The sequence below is a fragment of the Triturus cristatus genome, chromosome 9, assembly GCF_964204655.1.
Source record: "Triturus cristatus chromosome 9, aTriCri1.1, whole genome shotgun sequence".
NCBI lineage: Eukaryota > Metazoa > Chordata > Amphibia > Caudata > Salamandridae > Triturus > Triturus cristatus.
In genome coordinates, this window is record NC_140592.1 from 107,599,948 (window position 1) to 107,627,081 (window position 27,134).

Below are 27,134 nucleotides of genomic sequence, written 5' to 3' on the forward strand. Positions count from 1 at the left end.
AGTATATGGACTTGGTGGAGTGTCGCCTGGCCGATAAAATAACGTCCACCACATCAGGTGGGAGAGAGAAAGAACTCAGGTTGCCCTGTTCAATCTCCAGGCATGAAGGTGTAAGCTCTGGAGGTGGGGGTGTAGAACCTGCCCCTCCGACTGCGAGAGGAGGTCTGCCCTCAGAGGGAGACGGAGCGGAGGGCACGAGGAGAGGTGGAGAAGATCTGTGTACCACACCCTTCTTGGCCAGTCCGGGGCGACCAAAATGACTTGGGCCCGGTCTTGGCGAATCTTCCTCAGAACCCGAGGAATCAAAGGTATGGGAGGAAACGCATAAAGGAGTCGTGAGCCCCAACTCAACTGAAACGCGTCCCCCAACGCCCCCTGCATCGGATATTGGAGACTGCAGAATGACGGGCAGTGCGCGTTCTCTTGGGTGGCAAACAGGTCCACCCGAGGAGTCCCCCACGTCCGAAAGACGCGACGAACCACCTCCGGATGGAGCCTCCACTCGTGGTCGGCGGAGAACTGCCGACTGAGACTGTCCGCACGCACGTTCAGCACCCCAGCCAGATGATTTGCCATCAGACAAATCTGATGGTCCTGAGCCCAGGACCATAGTCGTAAGGCCTCTCTGCAGAGACAAAAAGACCCTACTCCTCCCTGTTTGTTTATATACCACATCGCGGTCGTGTTGTCCGTCAGGACTTGAACTGACTGACCGCGAAGGGAAGGGAAGGGAGGAAGGCCTTGAGTGCCAAACGAATCTCCCGCAACTCCAGAAGGTTGATATGAAACAACCTTTCCTCTGGAGACCAAAGACCCTTGATCTCCAGATCCCCCAGATGAGCTCCCCACCCTAGGGTGGAGGCATCCGTTATCACTGTGGCCACCGATGGAGGTAGATGGAAAGGCTTTCCTTGGGACAGATTGCCCTCCACGCTCCACCAAGACAGATCCGCTGCAGCTTCTCTGGAGATCTTGATCGACTCCCCGAGATCCCCGTTGTGCTGATACCACTGCTTGCGGAGGCACCACTGGAGCGCCCTCATGTGCCAGCGTGCATGGTTGACCAACAGAATGCAGGAAGCGAACAGACCGAGCAGGCGAAGGACCTTCAGAACTGGAACAACCGCTCCACTGTGGAATAAAGGGACCATCTCCTGAATGTCGAGAATCCTTTGAGGAGGAGGGAATGCTCGACACACAGTAGTGTCCAGTACTGCCCCTATAAACAGGTTGCGTTAAGGCACCAGGTGAGATTTGGGCACATTGATTGAAAAACCCAAGTCGAACAACAGCTGAGCTGTCACCTGCAGATGACGCTGCACCATCTCCGGGGACTCTGCCTTCAGAAGCCAGTCGTCCAGGTAGGGAAAAACCGGAATCCCCGACCTCCTGAGATGAGCAGCCACCACTGCCATCACCTTTGTGAAGACTCGAGGTGCAGTAGTAAGACCAAACGGGAGGACCGCAAACTGATAATGTTGCGACCCAACCGTAAAACGGAGATACTTCCTGTGCGACTTCAGGATTGGGACATGGAAGTACGCGTCCTGCAAGTCGAGCGACACCATCCAGTCTCCTTGCTGCAACGCTTGAAGAACCTGCGCAAGGGTCAGCATCTTGAACTTCTCCTGTTTCAGATAAAAATTCAAGATTCTGAGGTCCAGAATCGGACGCAATCTGCCGTCCTTCTTGGGGATCAGAAAATACCGGGAGTAGCATCCCTGACCTCTTTCCTGCTCCGGAACCACCTCTATTGCGCCCTTCTGAAACAAGGCTTGAACTTCTTTCTGCAGGAGAAGCAGGTGGTCCTCCGAGCAATAACCTTGGCAAGGAGGGTAAGGGGGAGGAAACTCCCGAAAGGGAAGGGCGTACCCAGTCTCTATGAGGTTCAAAACCCAAAGGTCGGTTGTAACAGATTTCCAACCCCGTAGAAAGTAGGACACCCGACCCCCCACAGGCCTTACATGATCCAGGATGGGGGATCTAGGGCTGCTTCCCTGAAGCCTCATTTGGAGCAGGAGGAGGAGGAAGAAGAAGAGGGGTTACGACCAGAACCTCTCCGACCCCTTTGCTTCCCTCTATAGGAGCGATAGAGGGGATTCTGCTGCTGCTGTTGTGGCTGTCGGAAGGAGCGAAAGGATGACCTTCCGAATCCCCTAGCCTTACGGAAAGTTGAACCTTTAGCAGGAACCTGCAGACCCAAGGACTTCGCCGTCAACCTACTGTCCTTAAAACGTTGAAGGGCAGAATCTGCCTTCTCCCCAAACAACTTTTGTCCATCAAAGGGCAGATCCACCAGCGTGGCCTGGACATCTGCAGAAAACCCTGAGGAACGGAGCCAAGCTTGTCTCCTTGCGGCAATGGACGACCCCATAATCCTCGCCACAGAGTCCGCCGTATCCAGCCCAGACTGGATCACCTGCCTGGCAGCTGCCTGAGTGTCCACCACAACCTCCATGAAGGACGACTTATCCCCCTCAGGTAACTTAGGGGCCAAAGTTTTTATAGAGTCCATCGGGGCATGTACATAACGCCCCAGCAAGCATGTGGCATTTGATGACTTCAACGCCATACTTCCTGAGGAGAAAGTCTTTTTGGCCGCCTGATCAACTTTCTTTGACTCCCTATCAGCAGGAGATTGGGGGAAAGCACCCGAAGCATGTTTAGAACATGAAGCCTGCACCACTAGGCTCTCCGGAGAAGGATGCGTGGATAAAAAATCCGGGTCTCCTGGCGCAACCCTGTATCTCCTTGCCACCTGCCTGCAAACTGCCGGAGCTGATAGAGGCTTCTTCCACACCTCCAACACTGGTTCCAAGAGAGCCTCATTGAAAGGTAACAAAGGCTCCGAAGCCGACGTCGGGGAGTGCAACACCTCTGTAAGCAGATTGGACTTGTATTCCACAGAGGGCAGCTGCAGATCTAACAACTCCGCGGCCTTCTTGATCACATGATGGTAGGGCGCCAATTCCTGTGGTGGAGAAGACCTTGCAGAAGCATGCTCCCACTCCGGGGTGGTATCCAAACCACTTGCTACCTCTAAACCTCCAAACTCATCCGAAGAAGAGTCGACTTCACCTTCTTCCACCTCAGCCCGATATCTTTCCTCCTCCAAAACCCTTTGGGCCTCCCACCTCGATCGGATCCGGGGAGCCGGCGTCGTCGACGTCGTACGCGGCGTCGGTGGAGCCAAAGGCACCGGCGTCGGAGGCGCCACAGGTGGAGTCGGCGGCGCCGGATGCGGCGTCGATGGAGTCGGCCTCGGCGTCAAAGAAGGCTCCGAAGATTGACCATCCATCCGAGGTCGAGCCGGATTCCCAACCGGCGCCGGAAACTGCCAAGAAGGCGCCATCGGCATAAAAGGCAGAAAAGGAGCCTGAGCGTATTGCTGCGGCACTCCCAGAGAAAACGCCATCGGACCCACGGGACCTGCTGGTGCTCCGGATGGGAAGGATGCTCTCTGAAAAATGCCATACATGGCATTCAGAAATCCCGAAGGATCCGTACCTGGAGCCGGGAATTGGGGATAAGGAACTGTCCCTGTATCCTCCTGTGGAGCCACCGGCGTCGGCTCCTCAGAATCCTCCACCGGAGCCGCGGAGTCACCAGGCACCGGAACAGACTCTTCCTGCTCCTGCTCCACAACAGATTCCACCCGACCCGGAGTCGAAGCCTTGGACGGCGACGGCGTCGGGGAACGAGCTGGAGTCCGCTTCGGAGAGGGAGACTTTGAAGACTTATCAGGAGAAGGCGAAGGAGACAAGACCTTGCTCTGACGTCGACGAGGCGAAGCCGACCTCGACCTCTTAGACTTCGAGGACCGACGCCGAGAAGAATGCTTCCTCTTCTTATGGTGCTTCTTCGACTTCGACGACCTCGAAGTCGAAGACTCTCGCCTGGACTTCTCCTTTTTCCTCCCTCTCTTCTCCTCACCGATCTTCTTCATGAAGAGCTTGGTCTTACTCTCCTTCAGCGCTTTAGGATTCATGCTCCTACAGCACCCGCACTCATCCACGTCATGATCAGAGGAGAGACACCATAAACAGTTCTGATGCGGATCCGTCATGGACATCAGGCCTCCGCACTCCCTACAGGGCTTAAAGCCCGACTTCCTCGTCGAAGACATACCGATTTTAACAAAAATACACCACTAGATTACAAAATATCTAGAGAGCACTGGGAAAAAACCGTTGCGCGTCGACGGCGCGGAAAAAAGGGAACTGACGTCATCACGCCGACGTGGGCTTCTTATGGCTCCGATGACGTTGTACGGAGTCGCGTGCGGAGCCGATGTATTGTGACGTCGCCCACGTCGACGTGGAATGCTGGGGAAGAAAAGTTCCGTGGAATGCTGGCGCAGGGGATATTCACAAGGTGAGGAATCCACTGGCAGATGTATCCATCAGAAATATCCATACACAAGAAGCCAATTTAATCTGCAAATTGATAAACTGAAGCACACAATTGCATTAAAATTAGAGGAGTCCGCATTAAACCATACCACCCCGAGAGCTCTAAAGGCCAACTAGATCATCAAGATCTATCAGTATGTCAACAGCCGAATGTACAAAAAAATCAAAACCGGAAACTAGCTATCTTGACTCCAAGACTACCTTACCACCATCTAGCTCCCCAGGTGCAAATTCTCCTTAAGGCTCACTTTACAGAGTATGTGCGATGCGTCCATGACAAACAAGTGCCAAATGGTCCATTGAATAACCTGGAGCTACACCCACTAGGTCATTCCCTACTAGCGCACATGACCGTCGCTCTCCTGTAGTACCAACAAAGCTGTAAAAGCCTGCACCCCATATATGAAAACAAACTCAATATCTCCAGCAGGCTCAGTAAGACTTGATGCAGCACCAGGCTAGGGACTAAAAATTCAGGCAAAAGATAAATTCTTCTCTTGCTTTTCACCTAAAATGTTACACTCTACACACAGATCCATCAAGCTTTCATGCTCCTGCTCTTCAGGAAGGAACTGAAGGCCCTCCTTTACAAGCAACCCTTCATCTACATGTACCATTCCAGGGTTATGGACCCCACGTGATAATCCACATTACTTTGCCTGCACGCCACACTCCTCACCACCCTGTGTTCTCTTCCTCCAACTGCATTTCTGTAGTGCCCAGATCACTCTTTATAACTGACTATCATTGAGCTTTGGTTTTGAGCCTAAGGGCACTGCTGGTTTTTATTAGTGCCCGTCAGTGGGTTATGTATTTACCAGTCGCCCCACCTGTTTTGTTTGCCACTGGTGGTAAGCATTCACATTTTGGTGTTTGAAGAAGTGATTGTACACTGTGAACACGGCAGTCTGTATATTAGAAATTATATTGTTAAACCAAGTGATAAAGCTTTATAGGGAGCCATGGGGGGGGAGCTCTCGAGTCGAGACCGAAGGCACTGCAAGTTTCTCTAGGTGCCGGTCAGGGAGTTAACTTTTTAAAAATAAAAAGACTGGCTTACCTACTTGCTCATGCTCTGTGCTTCTCTGTCTTGGCAGCACAGGCTGCCAGAGATCCAGCCAGCTATTCCCCGCTACCAATCCAGATGTAACAGGATTGGCTGGAGAGCGCTGAAGCGATACACCTTGAAGCACTGGAGGTCTGTGGTTGTTCTCTACCCAGCTTTCTAAGGCAGCTTGGGTTGGAGTGTTAAAAGTGCGCATGTTAGGCTGGCTGTCGCAAGACAGCCAACCAAAGTGCAATGCGCACTTTACACTGAAGTGTGCACCATTCCTACCTACTGCTGCCCCGCACTCAGACTTGGCTGCCGCAAGCACGAAAAACATTTGGTGATAAATCAGTTTTAGTACCATTTTATTTTTCATGTTTCTGGCTTTCTCCTGTGGACATGCAACGTTCCTCTGCTCTCATGGAGGCACTGCTGCTGCTTACCTCCGCCATTAAAACTTACATAAGCCACTGAGCAATTACCAATACAACTTCTGCCACTCAAGATCACTGCCATGTGCATACTGCTAATATGAGAAACCCGATCACACGACATGTCTGCAAGTGAGGGACTTAGGCACACATTTCCTTTAGGCCTTGTAAACAGCATAAATGACAATCTGCAATAATTCCATATGTACAATGTAGCTCATAGCATTGCGACAGACTTGTATCGGAAAATACACTGCTGTACACGGTTAGCTGCACAGTGAATTAAATAACACACAGATACATAGATTACATCAAATACTTGACAAACCACTAATTATTAGTGCTTTTACTCGAGAGCTATCAGTCACTTGCTTCCATCCTTTGCGTCAGTGTCAAGTGTTGAATGAATGTCTCCTAGGACTTAGTATTGATCTGTGATCAATAAACATTGCACTTTTTAATTCTAAGTAACATTTAGGACAATGACTATTATTAAAATAGATTTTGAATGTTATCCAATTAAACCTCAATATTCCCTGAGAAATATAACCAATGCAATGTTTATGAAAGCTAGTGCAGACATTGAAGTGAAACAGAATAGCAGTAGAAATATCACTGGCACAATGCTGAAATACAAGTTTACCAAAACAACCCCTGGATGGCTCCATGGTTTGACCATGGTATTTTATTTTAATACCTCCAAAATGTGATGAGATAAAAGACTGGGTACAGATTTACAGTGGGCAGACAGCCACACCTCAGTTACATAGGAAGGTGCGCACAGTGCTAGTGTTCTGAAAGTGCAAGACCAGATGTTCAACGCGCACAACAGTGAATATTTACTTACTCATCAATAGCAATCTCAGACGGGATCTCAGACCACAGACGAGCATACTTCACAGGAGTAACTTGCTCTTGAGGGTCACGGTCCACATGCATATGAAGCATCAGACGGCAGAAGGAGGCTCTAAGATCGAAGGGAAGGTTTTCATCAGACATGCAGCGAAGGATTAGGTCCACATCCAGTTGTCCAGATATTTCGTTGATGGCTAGATACTGGCGGTCGAGGCACATTCTCGCAAAGAGATTCAGCTGATATCTGGAAACAAGACCAAAGTGAGAGGGAACAAACCTGGATATTATAGGCTTACTGAAACACCAGAAGAAAATAAACCCAGAAAAAACACAAACAAACAAGGCTAGAGGCACAGTAACCTCCATCCAATAACAAAAACATATCCTTCTGGTTTACAGGGTACTCCTTAGTCCTATCAAAGGATAAGCCAAGAGCATTCCATGGGTTAAACTGGTCTGTGCTCTCCTATTCTTTAAATGTATTAGGTCCAGGAAAGAATGGCGTGACCCACATGGAACAGACACCACTTTCAATAAAATGGATGCATAAGTCCTAGGTACTAGATTGCCTGGAAAGACGACTGAATATAGGCTTAATTAAGGAGACCTGAAGTTTAAGGACAGTGTGGAGGAGCATTTGCAATGAGAAACAGTCTTCAAAGTAGAGTAAAGTCAAGTATTTATTTATTCCATTTGTCTAGGTATATCATAAAATTACATTGAATACATACACCATAGAACCCAAAAAATGTGAATCTCAGATAAAAGATTTCCAATACATCTCCAACTAGAGTAACACTCCAGATAAAGACCACGATAGTCAAAAGCAGATAGTTGCAGCAGGCGCGCAACACCCATTGGGCTCACCGGGCTTCAGCCCCCCCCGTCATGTGTCTCAGCCCGGCTGAGACAGCCTCGCGGGCTGGCGTCCGTCTAATTGCAGCCGCACCAGAGTACTTCACGGGTCTTTAAAAGACCATTTACTCGTTAATGAGGCTTTTGTTGTGGTTTCACTCCTTCTTACAGCCACTCTGCCTATGGCTCAAAGACTTAGCCCCCCCGAAATCTTTTTCAGCCCCCCCCGTAATCTTTTTCAGCCCCCCCCGAAATTTGGCTCTAGTTGCCCGCCTGAGTTGCAGTAGGTCAAGATGGCAGGAATAAGGGGGGGCGTGGCCTGCAGTCGACTAACATGGCGGCAGCCTAGAGGAGCTCTGGACCGCAGCCAGATTAACCGACCATCCGCCTCAATTATCTGTGCCCTAATCACGTTACTTTGCCGTCCCATGCTCTGAGGAAGACCGGCACCCCTCGACCCGGCTGGGATGCACAGCGGCTGCAGATGCACTGAGAAATCGTGCTACAAAACCGAGGCCTACCTGCCATGCTGTAGCCATGGTCTCGAGTGATCGTGGCCCGGCGAGCAAGCACCGGAATCTCTCTGCGCCTAGACTCGTGAAAGTGGAGCCGCTGCACTGAGGACTGTCAACATCCTGCAGGCTTGATCTGATGAATTCCGCGCCCACGGACCCTCTGAGCCCTTCCTTCGGGCTGTGGCCTCTCTGGTGCCAGGGGACACTGTTCAAAAGAGGCGCGCATTAACCAGCCAGCGGGCGAGACTCGGCGGTTGCCGAGGCTACACAGGGCGAATTGGCACTGCCCCGCACCGCGTTGAGATCAGAGCCGCCTCGCCCCTTCATGTCTTGGCCTCCCTGAGTCTGCCATCCCGCCGGCGGTCTGCAGTCCTGCTCGCACTGATCCTTTAGCGCTCGGAGGATTGCGCCTAGGACAAAAAACAACGTCCTCCCCAGTGGTGAACGGGAGCTCAGAGGACCACGCCCGTGGAATTATACAGCGGCCCCTCCAGCATTGCAGTACAGTTCAGCCCAATGCACCAGACCTACGGGCGGTGAGCGACCCCAAGGAAATAGAACACTCTTTATAAGGGGGCAGGGGCTGGGAAGACATCACCGCCACAGCCCCCAGTGTAAACACCTTCCAGGTCTCTGCCCCTGCCCAGAGGACACCGTGTGACGACATGGACTGACTGGATCGGTGGGGCACCTGCGACTACAGATCATTTGAATCCAGTCTTGGTGAGCCATCACGTGGTGTGCAGCCCCGGAGGCTGGAAACCCGAAAGGCCGCGTGCGTATACCTCATGCACAGGCAGGCAGCAGTGAGTACTGCTGCCTCGGTTGTCACCGGCACACACCAGCTGCAGGCCCCTGTGATCATGGGCGGACAGGGCCAGCGTCTCGTGCCCCAACCTAAGCTAGACAATTAGGTCTACAGCAAGACACCAGGAGCTACCGGACCAGGCAGCAACTCCTGGCGGGGAGAACACCGATGCCGCTGATAAGGAAATCTCGCTCCAAGACATAATGGCTTCACGGACGTAGATACATACATCCTTTGAGTCCAAGATCGACACAGTAGCCACTGAGCTCACGTTAATCAGGGACAATTTCCGAAAACTGAACACGAGGGTAAAAGAGGTCGAAACAACGATGGTCGCTCTTGGTGAAGACACTGCAACCCTCAAGCGACAAATGCAACGCCTGGAGTCCGCACAAATTTATGGTGGCGAAGCTAGACTATTACAAAGGCCGCTCACGGCGCAACAACATACGAATCGTAGGAGTGCCGGAGGGAACGGGGGCGCCAGCCATGGACCTATTTGTAGAGGACTTAATTCAGAACCACCTCCAGCCTCAGACTATTTTTCAGTCGAGAGGGCTCATCGTGTTCCTGACGGCAGGCCCAAGCTGGGAGCACCTCCCAGGCCCATACTAGCCCACATCTTTAACTTCCGAGATCGAGAGCTTATCCTGCAGGAGGCCAGAGCAGCCACTCCTGTCAAGTATGAACCCAGTACTATTTCCTTCTTTCCAGATTATACGGCCACAGTCGCCAGACAGATGTAATTTTTTGGCAGTGAAGAAAGAACTTCGAGCCTGTGAGATCAAATACTCCATGATGTTCCCCTCTAAATTGAGTCATAGCAAACAGGAAAACATGGTTCTTCACAACCCCAGAGGATGCACGACTGGCTCGAGGGCTGGCAACGAGCCACACACTCCAGCGGGATGAGCTGCGATCGTAAGCAACAACCAGGACGCACATCCACAGCGGAACGAAGGGACGCAACCTTATTGACCGAGACGCCAGACGACGAACAATGACCAAAGGAAAGTAACCTCCCTCCAGAGGATCACCCTCTCAATCAAAGACCAGTCCACACATCTTGCAACCATGACATGTCCCAGTGACTCAGGACAACCGTGCACTACGAACCATGGAACACTGCAACCGCAGGGCTGCTTGTGTGTAGACAGGGGCTCTACAGCGTCGCCTAGAGACACCCTCGAGTGGACCCTCTATGACATACATTATGAGACTGATGCTCGTCTGCGAGGATTCCTGGACAACAGCTCAGATAACGTATATAACATTGGGGTAAATTTGGCGAGGTACCAGGGTGGTCTCACCCCCCCCCCCCACCCCACGAAGTTACTGAGAAATGGGTTCTAGGCACTCTGCAAAGTTAGGGAGGCAGGAAGTTCTCACACCGTCATGCAGGGAGGGGGGGGGGTGGGACGAATGTTTCGTTGTAAAATTTGTTTCTTTGTTCAAAGTTAAGGGTTATGGTGCACCCTTATTACATTTGTACCCGACTGATGCTTAGTAGTCAACACATGTACTCTTCACTTACAGACCCGTGTGTCACGTAGGATCACCCACCCTAATGAACAAGTTACTTACCTTCGGTAACGATGTATCCGTAAGAAACGTTAGTTAGATTCCTCACCTTAGAAAATCCCCAGGCGTCGGGCTGGATGCGTAAAGATTTTTCGGCAGTAATACCCCTTGCGCATTGCTAGGCGTGGTCTGCGGCTCCGCGTCCGTCGTAGGCATCGTGCGCCGGAATGACGTCGCCGGAGCACTTAGACGCCGCCCTCACGCGCTGATGTAGGTTCTTGTACAAAGCTTTCCACGCCAGGAACGCAGACACTGGTGCCAAAAAGTCTAGGGCCCTGAAAATGACAACCTTACCCCCTAGATGTCTGTTCGCAGAACGGGGAGGATGGGTGGGTCGGTGAGGAATCTAACTAACTAATGTTTCTTACAGATACATCGTTACCGAAGGTAAGTAACTTGTTCATCTGAAAGAAACACGTTAGTTAGATTCCTCACCTTAGAATAGATACCCCAGCAATGCCAACCGCGGCGGTGGGTCTGCGAACCAAGATCACACAAGAAAGTCCTGGAGAACAGAACGGCCAAAGAAGCAGTCTCTCCGGACTTGGCTGTCCAGGCAATAATGCTTGGCAAACTTGTGCAGCGAGGCCCACGTTGCTGCCTGACAGATGTCCTGCAAGGGGACTCCTCGGCCCAGGGCAGTAGTCGCCGCTATGGCCCGGGTGAAATGGGCCGTCAGCCCTACAGGAGGATCCTTTTTAGCCAAGGAGTAACAAGCTTTTATACACAATATGACCCACCGCGAGATGGTTCGCTTGTGTACCGCCCGCCCCTTCTTAGCACCCACGTAGCCAACAAAGATTTGGTCGTCCACCCGGAACTGGTGCAGTCAAAATAAAAGGACAGCGCCCGTTTTGGGTCCAGATGGTGGAGCCTCTCTTCCTCCTTAAAAGGATGCGGAGGCAGAAAGAAGGTGGGCAACGTAACAGACTGCTTGATGTGAAAGGCAGTCACCACTTTCGGAAGTAAGGAAGGGCGAGTCCGGAGGACAACCTTGTCCGGATGGACAGAAAGAAAAGGAGGTTTAGAAGATATTGCCTGGAGCTCACTCACCCATCTAGCCGAGGTGATGGCTACCAGGAAAGCAGTCTTAAGAGTCAGAAGACTAAGGGGACAATTATGAAGAGGCTCAAAGGGTGCGCACATCAGATATGTCAAGACCAGGTTCAAATCCCACTGAGGCAATACGAAAAGGACAGGAGGAAACGTGCGAGTAATGCCTTTGAAGAAGCGAGAAACAGGGGATTTGAAAAGAGAACGCTGATCAGGAAGCCGTAAGAAAGCAGAAATAGCTGAAAGATAACCTTTAAGAGTGCCCAGAGCAGAGCCCTGCTGGGCCATGGAAAGAATAAAGAGGAGAACCTCAGAAAGAGGGTGGAAAGGGGATCCACAGCCTTTGCTGTGCACCATGCCACAAATTTGCTCCACCTGCAGGCGTATATCGATTTTGTAGAGGGACACCTGGCTGCCAGAATCACATCGCAGACTTCAGGAGGCAAGTCAAATGGCATCAACTGTTGCCGCTCAATCTCCATGCATGGAGGTGGAGACTGGACAGGTTCAGGTGGAGGACCGTCCCCTGCTGCTGCGACAGAAGGTCCACCTGAAGAGGCAATCATATCGGGGGGTCGATTGACAGACTGAGTAGCTCGGGATACCAGTACCTTCGTGCCCAATCCGGAGCCACCAAGATGACTTGGGCCTGGTCGCGCCTGATCTTCAGCACTCTGGGCAGAAGTGGTATAGGCGGAAAGGCGTACAACAGACCGCAACTCCACTCGCGACGAAAGGCGTCCGAGCGAGTGCCGCCTTGGAAACTCCAACGCGCAGAACTGCTGACATTGCGCGTTCTCTTCGGTGGTGTATGGATCTAACCAAGGATCTCCACACTGCCGAAAGAGGCCTTGCGCCACATCAGAGTTTAGATGCCATTTGTGATCCATCATGCACCAGCGGCTGAGTTAGTCTGCTCTGGCGTTCAGAGAGCCCGCCAGTTGTTGAACCACCAGGGTGATGCCCTGATGTTCCAGCCATGTCCAGAGGCGCAGAGCCGACAAAGGGTCCACGACCCCACCCCGCCCTGTTTTATCAATACCACATGGCAGTGGTGTTGTCTGTGAACACCTGCACCACACTTCCCCGGACAACGGGAAGGAATGCCTTCAATGCAAGTCTGATCGCTCTTAGCTCAAAAAGGTTGATATGGAGCCGAGACTCCGCCGGAGACCAGAGTCCTCTGATCTCCGCCTACCCCATGTGGCCCCCACATCACAGGAGGGACGCATCCGTCACTACTACGTGCTACGGTTGGGGTAGGGAGAGGGATCTGCCGCTGACCCAATCGCGGTTCGTGATCCACCACTGCAACTGCTGTGCAGTGCCCTCCGAGATCAAGACCTGGTTGGACAGGTTGCCCAGATGCTGGGCCCACTGAAACTTCAGGTCCCACTGCAGAGCCCGCATTCGCCACCTGACGTGATGCACTAACAGGATGCAGGAGGCCATCAGACCCAGAAGCCGCAGCACCAACCTGACCGAAACCCGGGATAGAAGCTGAAAGATGGGAATCCGAGCCTGAATATCTCGGACCCGCTGTTCTGTAGGATAAGCCCGGAACTGCGCCGAGTCCAGAACTGCTCCGATGAAGAGGAGCTTCTGGGAGGGACTCGGATGCGACTTCAGCACATTGATGGAGAACCCCAGCAAATGCAGGAGGTCGGCCATAGTCTGGAGGTGGGAGACTACTTGCTGAGGCGAGCCCGCATTCAACAGCCAGTCGTCGAGCTAGGGGAAGACTGGAAACCCTGATCTGCGCAGATGAGCTGCGACCACCGCCATCACTTTCGTGAACACCCGAGGGGCACTGGTGAGGCCGAAGGGGAGCACAGTAAACTGAAAATGCTCCTGACCCACCGTGAACCGCAGGTAACGCCGGTGGGCCGGCAGGACAGGGATGTGAAAATAAGCGTCCTGCAAGTCCAACGCCACCATCCAGTCTCCCAGGTCCAGGGCAGCCAGAACCTGAGCTAAGGTGAGCATCTTGAACCTCTCCTTCCGGAGGAAGGCGTGGACGCTCCTGAGGTCCAAGATAGGGCGTAGGCCCCCTTTGCCCTTCTTGGGAACCAGAAAGTAGTGGGAATCGCAACCACGACCTACTTCTGGACCAGGAACGCAATCGACGGCCCCTTTGGCCAAGAGGGCCTTAACTTCCTCCCGTAGAAGATTCAAGTGATCCCCCGACATGCGGTGGCACTGCGGTGGCATGGCTGGAGGGGTCGTCTCGAAGGGGAGGAAGTAGCCCCTTCGGACGATTTGCAGCACCCACCTGTCCGAAATGATGGAACGCCAGTGGAGCAGGTGATGGCGAACTCTGCCTCCCACTAGCGTGGAATGGGCCTGTAAGCACGGACTAGGAAGGATTTCAGGCAGATGCTGCTGGGGTGGATGTGGATGAACCGGCACGTTGTCCCCCTGTAACGCCTCGGTGGAATCCGCGTCCGCATGGAGGATGGTTCTGCGGCCTGTGGCTAGGAAGACGTGAGGGGGCGCCACTTCCTTGGCCACGAAAGGGGCGAAAAGCAGAAGTTTGCAGGCGCGGGGCAGAGACCCAAGGACTTGGCCGTGGCCCTGGAGTCCTTAAAGCGCTCCAGCGCACTGTCCGCTTTGGTGCCAAAGTGGCGATCGCCATCAAAGGGCATGTCCATGAGGGTGCTCTGCACATCCCCGGAAAAAGACGCGGACCGCAATCAGGCGTGACGCAGCACCACCGTGGACGACATTGCCCTACCAAGCGAGTCAGTCGTGTCCAAACCACATCGAATGGCATTTCGCGCTGCGTCCCGTCCGTCGGCAAGAGCCTGGGCGAGCCGTGTCCGGGCGTCCTCCAGACACAGGGGCAGCACCTCCTCCACCGTATCCCACAGAGTGGGAGTAACGGTCCAAGAGACAAGCGGTGTTAATATACCGCAGCCCTAAACTAAGGGAGGAGAACAGCTTCTTGCCAAACTGCTCCAGTTTCTTGGATTCCCGATCCGGGGGAGTGGAAGGGAAGGAGGTCTGGGAAGTAGAAGCCTGGATAACCAGGCTCTCAGGGGTGGGGTGTTGGGACAGAAAACCGGGGTCGCCCTGAGCAGGGCGGTGGCGTCAGGCCACGTTCCGATCCACAGGAGGTGCTGTGGAGGGCTTGGACCAGGTGCCCTTATGAACGTCCATCAGTGCTTCGCTAAACGGCAGCAGAGGCTCCGAGGAGCTTGCCGACGGTTGGAGCACTTCAGTGAGGTTAGTCCTCACGGCCACAGTAGGGAGCTCCAGCCCGAGGGCCTCGGCCGCCTTACACAACACCATAGAAAAGGTAGCACCTTCCTCCGAAGCCACGGTCGGAGGAGAGATGAAGCCAGTGTCAGGGGAGGTATCAAGTCCACTGGCATCCCCCAGCTCATCTGCCCAGTCCTGTGATAACTGGCCCTGGTGGGCCAAAGGGTCCTCAGACCCCTCCCAGTCACCCCCGTCATCCGATTCCTGATAAACAGGGGGAATAACCGGAGCCGGACAGAAGATGAAATGGTCATCCATCGGCATCGGATTCGGCGCCGGATGGTGCCGCACCAGCGCCAGGCCCAGACCGGGGCTGAACTGGGGAACGGAGTCGTCCGGAGACGGCACCGGGGGTGGAACCGGTGTCGGTGGAGGCGGCGTCGTGAGGTCGACCAGCATCGACTGAGATCCAGGCCTGGATCCCACGGGGACCTGCGGTGTCGGGACCGAAGTCGACGACAGCGCCAGGGCCGGAGCCGCCAGCTCGCTAGGCCCCCCAGTCAAGCCCGCAGGGCCCGAAGGCACGCCGGCAGGCATCGACAGCAGAGCCAGGCCCTTCATGGCCGAGAGGAAGGCACTGATCTCCGCCGGAGTCGCGTCAGTCCCAGGGACCGGTGGGTATAGGGACGGACGCGAACCAGCGGAGCCGCGGGGGTGGTAACACCCGGACCCTCGACCAAGTCGCGCGACCGGCGAGGGGAGTCCTAAGAGCAATGTCGTCTCTTGGACTTCTTACCATGCTTCGACTTACCCGAAGACTTGGAACCCAACGAGCGGTGATGGTGCCTGCGGCTCCGCGACCGGTCCTTCGACCTCCTCCTGGACCGGGACCGTGAACGGCGCTGAGCGTGAACAGCGTTTCGCGGCCATGTCATGTCAATGGGAGGGACGTGCTTTGAACATTGTGACTGTTTACTTACCCCCCCCACACTCCACGTGTAGCGCTCACAATACCCGCACACACACAGCAATATACATACCACTCTGGTGTACACAATAGTCTCTCCAGGATTGATTTTATACTGACATTGGCGGATATTGTAGGGAACTTTACGGGTATGACCCGTTTCCCACGAGGGATATCACATTATTCACCAATACCGGTCAACTACACGCGCAACACTTTTACCCAGCGGCGTCTCGTCCCTATATATTCAGGCTCTTTTAAAAACCCAAAGATCAGGAAAGGTCTCGCCACTACCACAAAGCACTATTTTACTGAAAATGAATCCTCAGTCACCTCTCCCCTTTCCCTATGGGAAGCATCCAAAACTGTCCTTAGGGGACAGGCTATTACCCTCATTACAAACCACAAGAGAGAAAAGGCCATACAGGTATCAACACTTGAACAGGACTTACACTCCTGGGATCCCTCAGACTCCAACACGCGCCGACACAATCTAAAAAAACTGGAATACAAGGAGTACTTATGGCACGATGCCAAAACTAGACTGACTACCAAGCTCCACACAATTTATGAGACGGGAGACAAGGCGAGCAAGTTTCTAGCGTGGCTCGATAAACAAGAACGAGCAAGTCGCTGGATTGCGGAACTTCAGGACCCTCAGGGAGGAATGATCACAGACCCCCAAGCAATAGTAGACGCCCTGGCAACTCACTACACCGATATCTTCACCCACTCAACCAAAATCCAGCAGGAAGATGCAGCTGCATTTCTCTGCGACATATGTCTCCCAAGTCTCACAGACGACGATATGTCGGTATTGGACTTGGACTTTACTACCGATGAGGTAACAACAGCAATAGGGAACATAGTCTGGGAAGGCCCTGGGACCGAATGGTATTCCGATAGAACTCTAAGCAAAACGCGACAGCACTTGCCTCCCACCTATTGAACATGTATAACACAAGCCTAGATGTGGGAGAACTTCCTAAGGACAAAAGAATGGCCACAGTGGTAGTCATACACAAGCCAGGAAAACCTACCCAGGAATGCACCTCCTACTGGCCCATTTCTCTGCTTATGCCGAAGCGAAGATCCTCGCCAAGATGCTGGCCAATAGACTGACTCCCCACTTAGCCAAGCTGATCCACCCAGATCAGTCCGGGTTTATGCCGGGCAGAAACACCGCACTCAACCTGCGTAGATTGCACAGCGTGCTCGGGGGCAGACAATACAAGAGCAGACAGCTATTTTATCCCTGGATGACCGTATGGCATTTGACAGTCAAATGGCCCTTTCTGTTTGCAGTTCTGGACCGACTGGGCTTTGGGCCCAAGTTCTGCTCATGGGTGAAATTATTATACACAAACCGTCTCGCACATGTGGTGGCGAACGGCCGCATATCAAAAGAATTCCCTCTGGGACGTGGCACCAGACAGGGCTGCCCGCTGTCCCCGCTCCTATTCGCACTCGTCCTAGAACCGCTAGCCGCGTGGATCAGACAAGATCCTGTCATCCGGGGACTGCGTTGGATTGAAGACGTAGAGGACCGCATTTCCCTATATGCGGACGACATCCTCCATACATGGCATCTCCTGCGCGCTCACTGCACGGAATCTTAGACATTTGTAACTCCTATGGGAATTTCTCCGGTTACAAGATTAACTGAACCAAATCGATACTGTATGTACTGGTAGGCGCTCCACCGAAACTGCCTAAGGGACGCGAAGTGACAATAGTTGGACCATTTCAAATATTTAGGAATCCATATCACTTTAGACCCAGAGGACTTTATGACCCTTAACTGCCTAGGACCCTAAAAAGATTGCGAAAAGATACCAAACACTGGCAAACCTTACCACTCACACTGCTAGGAAGGGCAGCGCTCCTTAAAATTATGGCGCTCCCTCGGTTCCTTTATGCGTTACATAACACCCCATTTCTAGTCCCCCCCATCCTATTTTCGTTCCATCGAAACAGAGGTTACCAAACTCCTGTGGGATGGTAAGCCAGCCAGAATAGCGATTGCCAAATTAATCAGGACATGGTATGACTGAGGCATTGCGCTCCCGATTGTCCAAATGTACTATTGGGTGTCGCAACTGGCAGTCAAACCAATGGACTTATGCCCCACAGGCAGACCCGGCCTTCCACCTAGACAGGTTGCTCCTGGGCCCAGAAAAGCTTAACCGTGCACTATACAACACTAACCATAAACTGACCCTACTGCCCCCTACCAAACACGATCCAACTCTGGCATGTAGTGCAACTCCAAAGGTTTCAACCACTGGGATGCTATAGGAATATCCACAATTGGCGATCTTTGGCGCAAGGGAAAGGGACTCTCATTCACTCACCTCCAAGAGCAGTACACAATGGCACTTACAGAACACTTGCGCTATCTTCAAATTAAACACGCCCTGGAGGAGACTCTCTCTCTCTCCCCCCCCCCCCCCCCCCCAGGCACCAACCTCCCTGAAGCCTCCCCTCTGGAGGATAGGCTACTCACCGATTATATGACCAAAAAAGCCACACACCTTACTTACCAGAAGATAATAAACAACCATCCTGATCCCACACAACCTATCTGGGGAAAAATGGCAAACAGATGTAGGCGATTTGGATGAGATGGACTGGCAGGAGGAATTGGCATCTCCCAGGGAGGTGGCCATCCCACCAAAACCCTAGCTAGTGCAATTGAAGGTACTCCATAGGATATACTATACAAGCCCGACACTATGCAGGATAGGCAAGACTGATAGTCCACATTGGCTCAGACAGTGTGGAGCAATAGGGACGTTTTTTCACACAATGCGGGAATGCCCTGCGATAGGGACGTACTGGGCGGAGGTTATGTCATTAATAACTCGACTCAGCGTCGCCTCTGTACCACCTGAACCCAAACGCTGCTTATTGAACATTTGGAAGGCTACAGACTTTAATACCACTGGACAAATCTGGGCATGATGGTGACGAAGCGAAACAGACTGTGGAGGGCGCGAAACGCTCCCAATCAATCATTTGTAGAGCGCACTACATACCCGCGAGGGTCTCAAGGCGCTGGGAGGTGGGGACCGGGGGTCGCTACTGGTCAAACAGCCAGGTCTTGAGTAGCCTCCTGAAGGTCAGCAGGTCTTGGGTCTGTCGTAGGCTCAGTGGGAGGGTGTTCCAGGTCTTGGCGGTGAGGTGGGAGAAGGATCTTCCGCCGGTGGTTGTTCTCCGGATGCGAGGGTCGGAGGAGAGTGTGAGGTCGGCGGAGTGGAGCTGGCGGTTGGGGATGTAGAAGGAAAGTAGCCTGTTGAGGTAGGATGGACCGGTCTTGGAGTGCCTTGTGTGCTTGGATGAGGAGCTTGAAGGATATCCTCTTGTTGACGGGGAGATTTGCTTGGTCATTGAGAGCGTTGAGTTGAGGAGGATTCCCAGGTTGCGTGTGTGGTCGGTGGTTGTCGGGGCTGCCCCCAGTGCCGGACACAAAGAGTCGTCCCAGGCTGGAGGTTTGGAGCCAAGTATGAGGACATCCATCTTGTCCGTGTTCAGCTTCAGTCGGCTGATCGTCATCCAGTCGGCGACGGCCTTCATTCCTTCGTGAAGGTTGGATTTGGTGGTGATGGGGTCCTTGGTGAGGGAGTGGATCAGTTGGGTGTCATCGGCATAGGAGATTATGTTGAGGTCGTGCTGTCGGGCGACAAGTGTGAGCGGGGCCATATAGATGTTGAACAGTGTCGGGCTAAGGGAAGAGCCCTGGGGTACGCCACAGATAATCTCGGAGTCTTCAGATCGGAAAGGGGGAGGCGGACGCTCTAGGTTCTGCCAGAGCAAAAGGAGATGGTCAATTCCAGAGCCTTGTCTCGGATCCCTATGGAGTGGAGGCGTGTGCGTGGTGGGCAGTGGCAGACTGTCGAAGGCGGCGGAGAGGTCCAGGAGGGTGAGGGCTGCGGTCTCACTATTGTCCAGCAGGGTCCTGATGTAGTCGGTGGCAGCGATGAGGGCAGTCTCAGAGCTGTGGTTGCTGCGGAACCCTGACTGGGAAGGGTCCAGGATTCTGTTTTCTTCAAGGTATCGGGTTAGCTGTCTGTTGACTATCTTCAATTACCTTGGCTGGGAACGGAAGCAGGGAGATGGGCCGGAAGTTCTTGAGATCTCTTGGGTCCGCCTTGTTTTTTTTTGAGTAGGGCGTTGATCTCAGCGGGTTTCCAGCTCTCTGGGAAGGTCGCAGTCTTGAGGGAGAGATTGACGACGTTGCGCAGATGGGGTGCGATGGAGCTGCGGACTTTGTTGAAGAAGTGGTGCAGGAAAAGGTGTGACGGGGAGCCGGAGTGGATTGTGCTCATGGTCTTGGTGTCAAGGCTCATGTTGGCCTATGCTAGCAGGGGGTCGTGGTTGATTGTGTGCGGAGAGTCTGTTGTGTTGATGTCTGTTGGGGCTGTCTGGGTGTTGAAGCGGTCATGGATGTCTGCTATCTTGCAGTGGAAAAAAGCGGCGAGGGAGTCACAGGGTTTGCGACGGCGGGATGTCGGTATTGGAGCTGGGGTTGGAAAGTTCCTTCACGATGTTGAAGAGCTCCTTGCTATTGTGTGCGTTGTTGTCGAGGCGGTCTTTAAAGGAGGTCCTCTTAGCAGTCCTGATGAGGTGATGGTGGTTGCGGGTGGCGTCCTTGTGGGCTGCGTGGCTGTCCGGAGTATGCTCACTGTGCCATTTCTTCTTTAGTTTCCGGCAGGCTCGCTTAGAGGCTAGGAGTTCTGGGGTGAACCAGCTGTCCCTCTTGCTGGTGTCTCTGTAGGAGAGTTTCTTCAGCGGGGCGAGCGTGTTGGCGCAGTCGTCGATCCAGCGTCTGAGGTTGTGGGCAGCGTCGATGTTGTAGAATTCGGTGGGTGGGCTGAGAGCAAGGTTTGCGTGTAGTTGGTCTTCGGTGATTTTGCTCCATCAGCGGCGGGGGATCTGTTGGGTGCGGTGGTGGGTTTCTAGAAGGTGAAGTGGATGCAGCGGTGGTCGGTCCAGGGGAGTTCAGTGGTGTGGCTGAAGGAAACGTGGGAGCTTGAGGAGAAGACTGGGTCGAGCGTGTGGCCGGCAGAGTGGGTAGGCGTTGAAGAGTTGCTTCAGTCCAAGGTTGGCGAGGTTATCGATCAGGGTGGTGGAGTTGCTGTCGTTCTCAAGGTGAAAGTTCAGGTCTCTGAGGAGGATGTAGTCGGTGGAGGTCAGGGTGTGCGTGCTGATGAAGTCGGCGATTGAGTCGCTGAACTGGAGTTGGGATTCGGGGGGGGTCTGTAGACAAGGGTGCTTCTGAGGGTGGAGTTGGGGTCTGTGTGTGTTAGACCCGTCAGCCCTTTGGGTGGTCCCTCCTCATCATTATTTATTTTGTCCCACTTTTGCCTCAAGCCCTGTTAGTATTTTTTCCTTTTTGGGAACCACCAGACTTTTTAGTATTGATGCAGATTCAGGGAGCCATTTTATCTACCCCTGGAACTTCTGTCTGAGGGCCTGGAGCACAAAATGGTGGCCACCCATTGTCACCTGTGACATCACTGGAACCTACTAGAACCTTCTGCAACATTCTGGAACCCTGTGACAGTTGGAGGCGGTTTAGAATGTTGGGAAGCTAAGTCAGGGTTGGCAGTTGGAGTTGGCAGTTGGCACCTGACTGGTGAAGGGAGAGGAGCAGAAACCTGAAGGAGGAAGGAGTGAGGCAGCAGGGGTGGAAACTTGTGCCTGGAGTGGGGTCCATAAACCCACCCTTGATACTAGTCCCTACTGACTGAGCCCAGCCTGGAGCCCTGTGTGGGAGAAAGCAAGAGAAAACCATCTTAAGGACCTGGACAGCAGGAACAGGCCTTAAAAGTAAAGAACAGCAAGTTCCTGACCTGGTTACTGGTAACTTCTTGAAATCCAACGTCGTGAAGCCTGGAGACCTGGAGCCCGAGGTGGAGAAGCGGCGCTGACTGGAAAGCAGACGTCGTACCCGGAGCCGCCAGAGAGCGAGAGAGGGCGCCGACGGAGGTCGTGGAGAGTACCAGAGGTCGAGGAGGAAGTCACCCGAGGTCGAGTGAGCGGCGTCGACGGGGGAGTGAAGTCCGCCCTCCAAAGTCGCCGGAGACCGAGGTGAAGCGTGCCGGAGGCCGGGAGTGGAGATCGCACTCCGGAGTCGCCGGAACCCGAGGAAAGGAGCACCGGAGGTCGGGAGTGGTGATCGCACTCCGGAGCCGCCGGAAGTCGACATCGAGCCAAGACTGCCCGACGCCATCGAACCGAGGCCGCCGACATCGAACCGGAACCGCCTCCCGGCGTCGACAAGAACTGTCATTGAGCCGAGGCCACCGACATCGAACCGGAACCGCCTCACGGCGTCGACACGACTCCAGCGGCGTCGGAACTTCATAAAAAGGGCAGTAAGTGGAATAGAGGGCGCCTAAGGCCCTGTGAAGCCCTAAGAGACCATCCTAGAGGCTAGAGAGGTGCTGGAACCAGCTTGATAGTGCCAGGGGAGAGCTGAGACTAATACAGAAGGGTTGTGTAGTGTGGGAGAGCCAGATCTCTAGATCCCCCCTTGATCCACCTCAGTTTAGGCCTCAGCCTTGACCAAGCCAAGTAGTATATCCCTCAGGTCATCCAAAACTCTACAAGCTGGGATTGGGTCAAATCATCCCATAGTACCTCAGGAATGTGAACTGATTTTCAAGTGTCACTGTTGGCTTTTATTATTTATTGAGAGCACTGTATTTATTGTATTCATTCCATTTATGGCCTTACAGTATTTATTGCCTCACAGTATTTATTGTTTCACAGTATTCATTGTCGCACAGTATTTGTCGCACAGTATTTATTGCCTCATAATATTTAATTGCCTTTCATGTAATGCACTTATATTTATGCCTTGATTATTTATGATCTACCTTATTTATTGAATCGTTAAGATAGTTTTTATTTGACGTACCCTTCCACAGGAAAAGCCTTGTGTACTGTGATTGTATTATTATTTATTTAATCAGCAACTAAGAGAAAAGAAGATTAAGAGATATATTTTCAGTATAATTTTTAAGGTGTAGTGTCGTTTTTGGAACGGATGCACGCATGGTTATTGTGTGGGTATGACGTATGCTTAGCACGGTGCCTGATCCCTGACCACTCGAGCCAAGCTACCACAGTGTATGTCTGGGAGAACACTACCACCCTTCCGGTGTGGGAGTGGGTTTTCTAACAGTGTGGATCTGGAAATGCATGTGTTCGGCGGTGGGGTGAGCGTCGTCTGTGCTGGTCGAGACCCTGATGCTGTTCTTGCGGATGATGGAGATTCCTCCTCCGACTCCGTTGGGGCAGTCTCTGCGGGTGATCTTGTAGCAGTCTGGGATGGCAATGGCTGGTGCAGAGGAGTTGTTCTCCAGATCTCTGTCAGGAAGGCGACATCCAGGGATGAAGTGTCGAGCAGGTCCCAGAGCTCGATGGCATGTTTGCGTGCGGAGCAGGTGTTCAGAAGGATGCATCAGAGGTGATTGAGGCCTTTATTGGCAGGTGATTCAGTGGCTCTGAGCCTGGTGTAGCTGCAGCTCCAGCAGGTGAAGGGACCCTGTGTGCGTTTTGGGGTGGCTCTGAAGCAGGTGAAGGTCCGTCCGGATTGGAGCGTTGAGTGTGCTGGCATCGTAGCTATGGCAGTCATCATGGCGGGCGTGGGGACCAGGGGTTCTGGCGCTGGGCACAGTCCAGGCGTTGACTGGCGCAGACTGGCACGCCTGGTGGGCACGTCTGCTGCACGGCTGCGCAGCGGCCACCATATATGGGGAGGTTGGAGGGAGGAGCAGCTGGGAGGCGGGAGGCAGGGCAGGGGCAGGGGCAGCGAATGGGCGGTCAGGGGGGCAGGGGACGCAGCAGCGGGGAGGGGCGACGAAGGGATCAGGAGGCAAGCGGGCACAGAATTACGGGGCAACGAGAGGAACAGAAGGCAAATGCGGGCAGAGCAACACGGGGCAACGAAGGGAACAGAAGGAAAAAACGGGCAGAGAAACACAGGGACAGCGAGGGGAACAGAAGGAAAAAGAGGGCACAGACCAAGTACAGGCACCGGGGAAAGACAGACAACAGCAGTCACAGACACCAAATAACAATAAAGGTAACGCAGTAAGATACAGATGGTGCCACAAACCTAGCAGCGGCAGCTGGGGCGAGGACACAGGCGGTGCTGTGCAGAGGGGGAGCGACCTACCTAGCAGGGTCAAAGGTCGCACGATTCAAGAACGGAGTGCAGACATGGATCTGGCCATGATGGCAGAAAAAGCGGTGTATATAAATAGGAAGTGTCCCAAAAAATGGAAGCTGTTGTAGGGAAAAAGGAACGCATTCAGAGGGGGGATATGTACTGCGCCAACTGTAAACCTCACAGGACGAGGATTAACCACCATACTTGGGGACAAAGTAACTCATGATGTGCTTACAGGCTGTACTGAACTTATGTACATGTGTAGCAAGAGCAACGGGTCAAGTGACTCGGGATCGTACGGCTGTATGTAATTTTGCACCAATAAAACAAATAAAAAATAACAAATATTTGCAGGAACAACACTAGACATGCTTGTGTAAAATGCAACAGCTTCGGAAGCGGCAAATGAATTTGCCTCAAAGACTGTTGCATCTGGGGCAAATAAAAACAATGTGCAAAGTATCTAAGCTAGAGACCAAGTCACATTGCCATACAGGGAACTCAAAGGTCTTATGCCACCCAGCTTAACCAAACAAAAGCTGAGGAAACAAATTTCACCTAAAATGAGTCAAGTCTTCTGTGGTAGCAGTGCGTGTCTAAAGTCAAGTTAAATTGCAGAATACTTGTGGAATTGATCGTATGGGAATGAATCACTGAGTGCTTTGCAATAGAAAGGATTTCTCTCTCTGCACTCACCTTGGCAAGGAAGGCATATTTGACACATAATATGTTCTTGGTTTCGGCTGAATAAAAAAATGAAGTTCAGGTCTGCCAAGGTCTCTGTGTGCCCATGATATAGTGCAGCCAAGGGATACAAAACCCATGATCCAACCACAAACGATCCCTTAAAATCAGTTTGCTAAAATCAAGTTAATCTTTCAACCATACCAAAAGTCACATGAGCAAAAGACGGACACAAATAAAATCTGAAATATAACCCAAGCCTAATTCCTCGTGGGCAATTTCAGAAGGAGTACATTGGGCGGGGGACCTTTAGTAGGCGCCTTAAGAATTTATTTTCCGTAATCTAGATGGGAATACAGGGCATATCTGAAGCCCTGTACTCCAATCCAGATTGCAAAAGTGAGTCGGAAAACATCTATGAAGAGGGTCAAAAGAAGTGCACATCCAGAACACACACATTGTGGTCCTACTGCGGCAAGGGCCCAGGATGAACTATATGAAAGCACTTAATTTCATTACAGCAGGTGATTTTAATAACAAGGGCTCAATGAATAAAAAGCCTGAAAGGGCAAACCCATAATGCCAGTCTCAAAATCATACAGGGCAAAAGGTAGCACAAAGTTATGTCAGACAATCTTGCCTGCAAAAAGCCAACTTGAATAATTTGGACTAACAGCCTGAATTAATTGACTTGGTAGAAGAGTGAGAAGCTAGAGTGGCACCCATGACTTTCAAAGGGATATTGAAACCTTTTTTGATTCAATGCCATTTCTATCTATAGTGGTATAGATTGTGCATATTCGGACAGAAGACTGCCCTGCTGCTGGGACAGTAAATCATCCCAAAGTGAAGGGCAGATGGTCGGAGTTGACAGTTCGAATTATTTGTCTCTGCAAGCCCAATTCAGAACCACTAGACACACTTGTAGCCTTTACCACCTGACTAAGACTAGCAGGATCACAGGGAGAGGTAGAAATGCGTACAAGAGACCAAGATCCCATTGAAAGTGGAACACATCTTACAGAACGTCCAAGAGAAAAACTCTAGAGTACAGAAGGCTGAGCCCCGAGTGTTTTCAGAGGTAGTAAATAGATTTATCAAGGTTATATCCAAATGGGCGAAAATACTCTTTGCCACCTCCAGGTGCAGATGCTGCTCCTGGTCTGAAAGGCAACAGCTGTGGAATTGGTCTGCTCTGATTATGAAGAATGCTGCCAGAAGACTGAGTGTCTGAAGGACCAGCCAAGATCATAGTCTCAATCTAGACAGGGAACGGTACTTCATGACTTGCTTCATTCAGAACCTCATGACGGTCATGTCCGTCAACACCTGGATGGACCTTTCCTTTCTGGTAGGCTGTTGAGGATTGCCAGATGGCGTGCAGATCCATAAGATTTATATAATGACAATGCTCCAAAGGCCATAGAGCTCCATCTGCAGAGTCCCCTCCGCACACCCTCCCTTCCCAGAGACAATACATCTGTCCAAAACCAGTCCCCACCCTTCTGGTTCACCGGGAAAACACCCAGTGCCTGCTACGGTCAGTACAGTCTGGTATCAAGTACACTGCTATTGAAAATGATAAAACTACATAACATATGGTATCCAATGCCACCTAGAATTATCTAGTAGACATTAGGATTAACCACTCGTTTTATCCATAAACTGCAAACCGTGAAACAAAGTGAATTACAGTACTCCCTGCAGTCATCATACCAGTACACAACAGAACACATGTACAGTTTAACCTTGTTCTTCGGCCTAATCGAAGTAGGTCAAGCTAAAGACTGCATTAAGGGAACGGAGACAAAAGGGCGAGGATTAAGATTGATCTTTCTGCTGAGAGTGTTTTAATATTAAGAGGTTCCCCAAAGTACTATGCTATAAGGACTCAACATTGCAAGGAGATCCATTCCCAATTTGCATTTGTAAACACTAATGGAGTCCAGGAACAGCAGTGCTTCCATTGACCTATTTAGAATTGGAGAGCAAGGTCACAGTAAAAAACGTACTTCCGTTTGGTACCAATAGTGGAGTATATACTATATCATGCACCGCTTGCCTCACCTTTTGGATATCCAAGCGCCAGAGTGGTTTAGGAAACTTGTTGCTGTCAGGTGGCATCACACCACTTCAACAAGACTGCCCTCTCTGATGAAACAGATTATATAAGCCACAAATCGATTCACTGGTAACAGTTGATGGTACTATTTCCATTACTCGCCGAAGCATGTGGAGAGGAACCAATATTGAAAGCAAAAATACAGTATATGATATGTTGGCATACTGAGAGCTTTAGTTTATCACAGCTCCAACTCATATGGAGGGAGTGGAGCAGTGAGGAAACTGCGGGAAAATGTAGTATTCACTAGAAATTCTTAAAGTTAATGACCTTTTTCTTCTACTACATGCTTCAACAAACCGACTATGCATCTTATGAATAAGTGTCAAAGAAATGCCCTCTGATATGTGAACATTTAGAGACCCTGCCAGTTAGTTCAGGTGCGCGAAGCAACTACAGAGGAGCGTAGCCTCCTGGCAC

General features: G+C 52.0%; 1 protein-coding gene across 5 annotated transcripts in view; it reads right to left on the reverse strand.

Moving 5' to 3' along the window:
• ITPR1 (inositol 1,4,5-trisphosphate receptor type 1) overlaps positions 1 to 27,134 on the reverse strand; it is a 1,957,366-nt gene that overhangs the window by 1,066,465 nt on the left and 863,767 nt on the right. For all 5 annotated transcript variants that reach the window (XM_085624511.1, XM_085624509.1, XM_085624508.1 and 2 more), the window contains one exon: positions 6,739 to 6,990. In XM_085624511.1, coding sequence (XP_085480637.1) covers positions 6,739 to 6,990 — 252 coding nt within the window. The remainder of the gene's footprint in view (positions 1 to 6,738; positions 6,991 to 27,134) is intronic.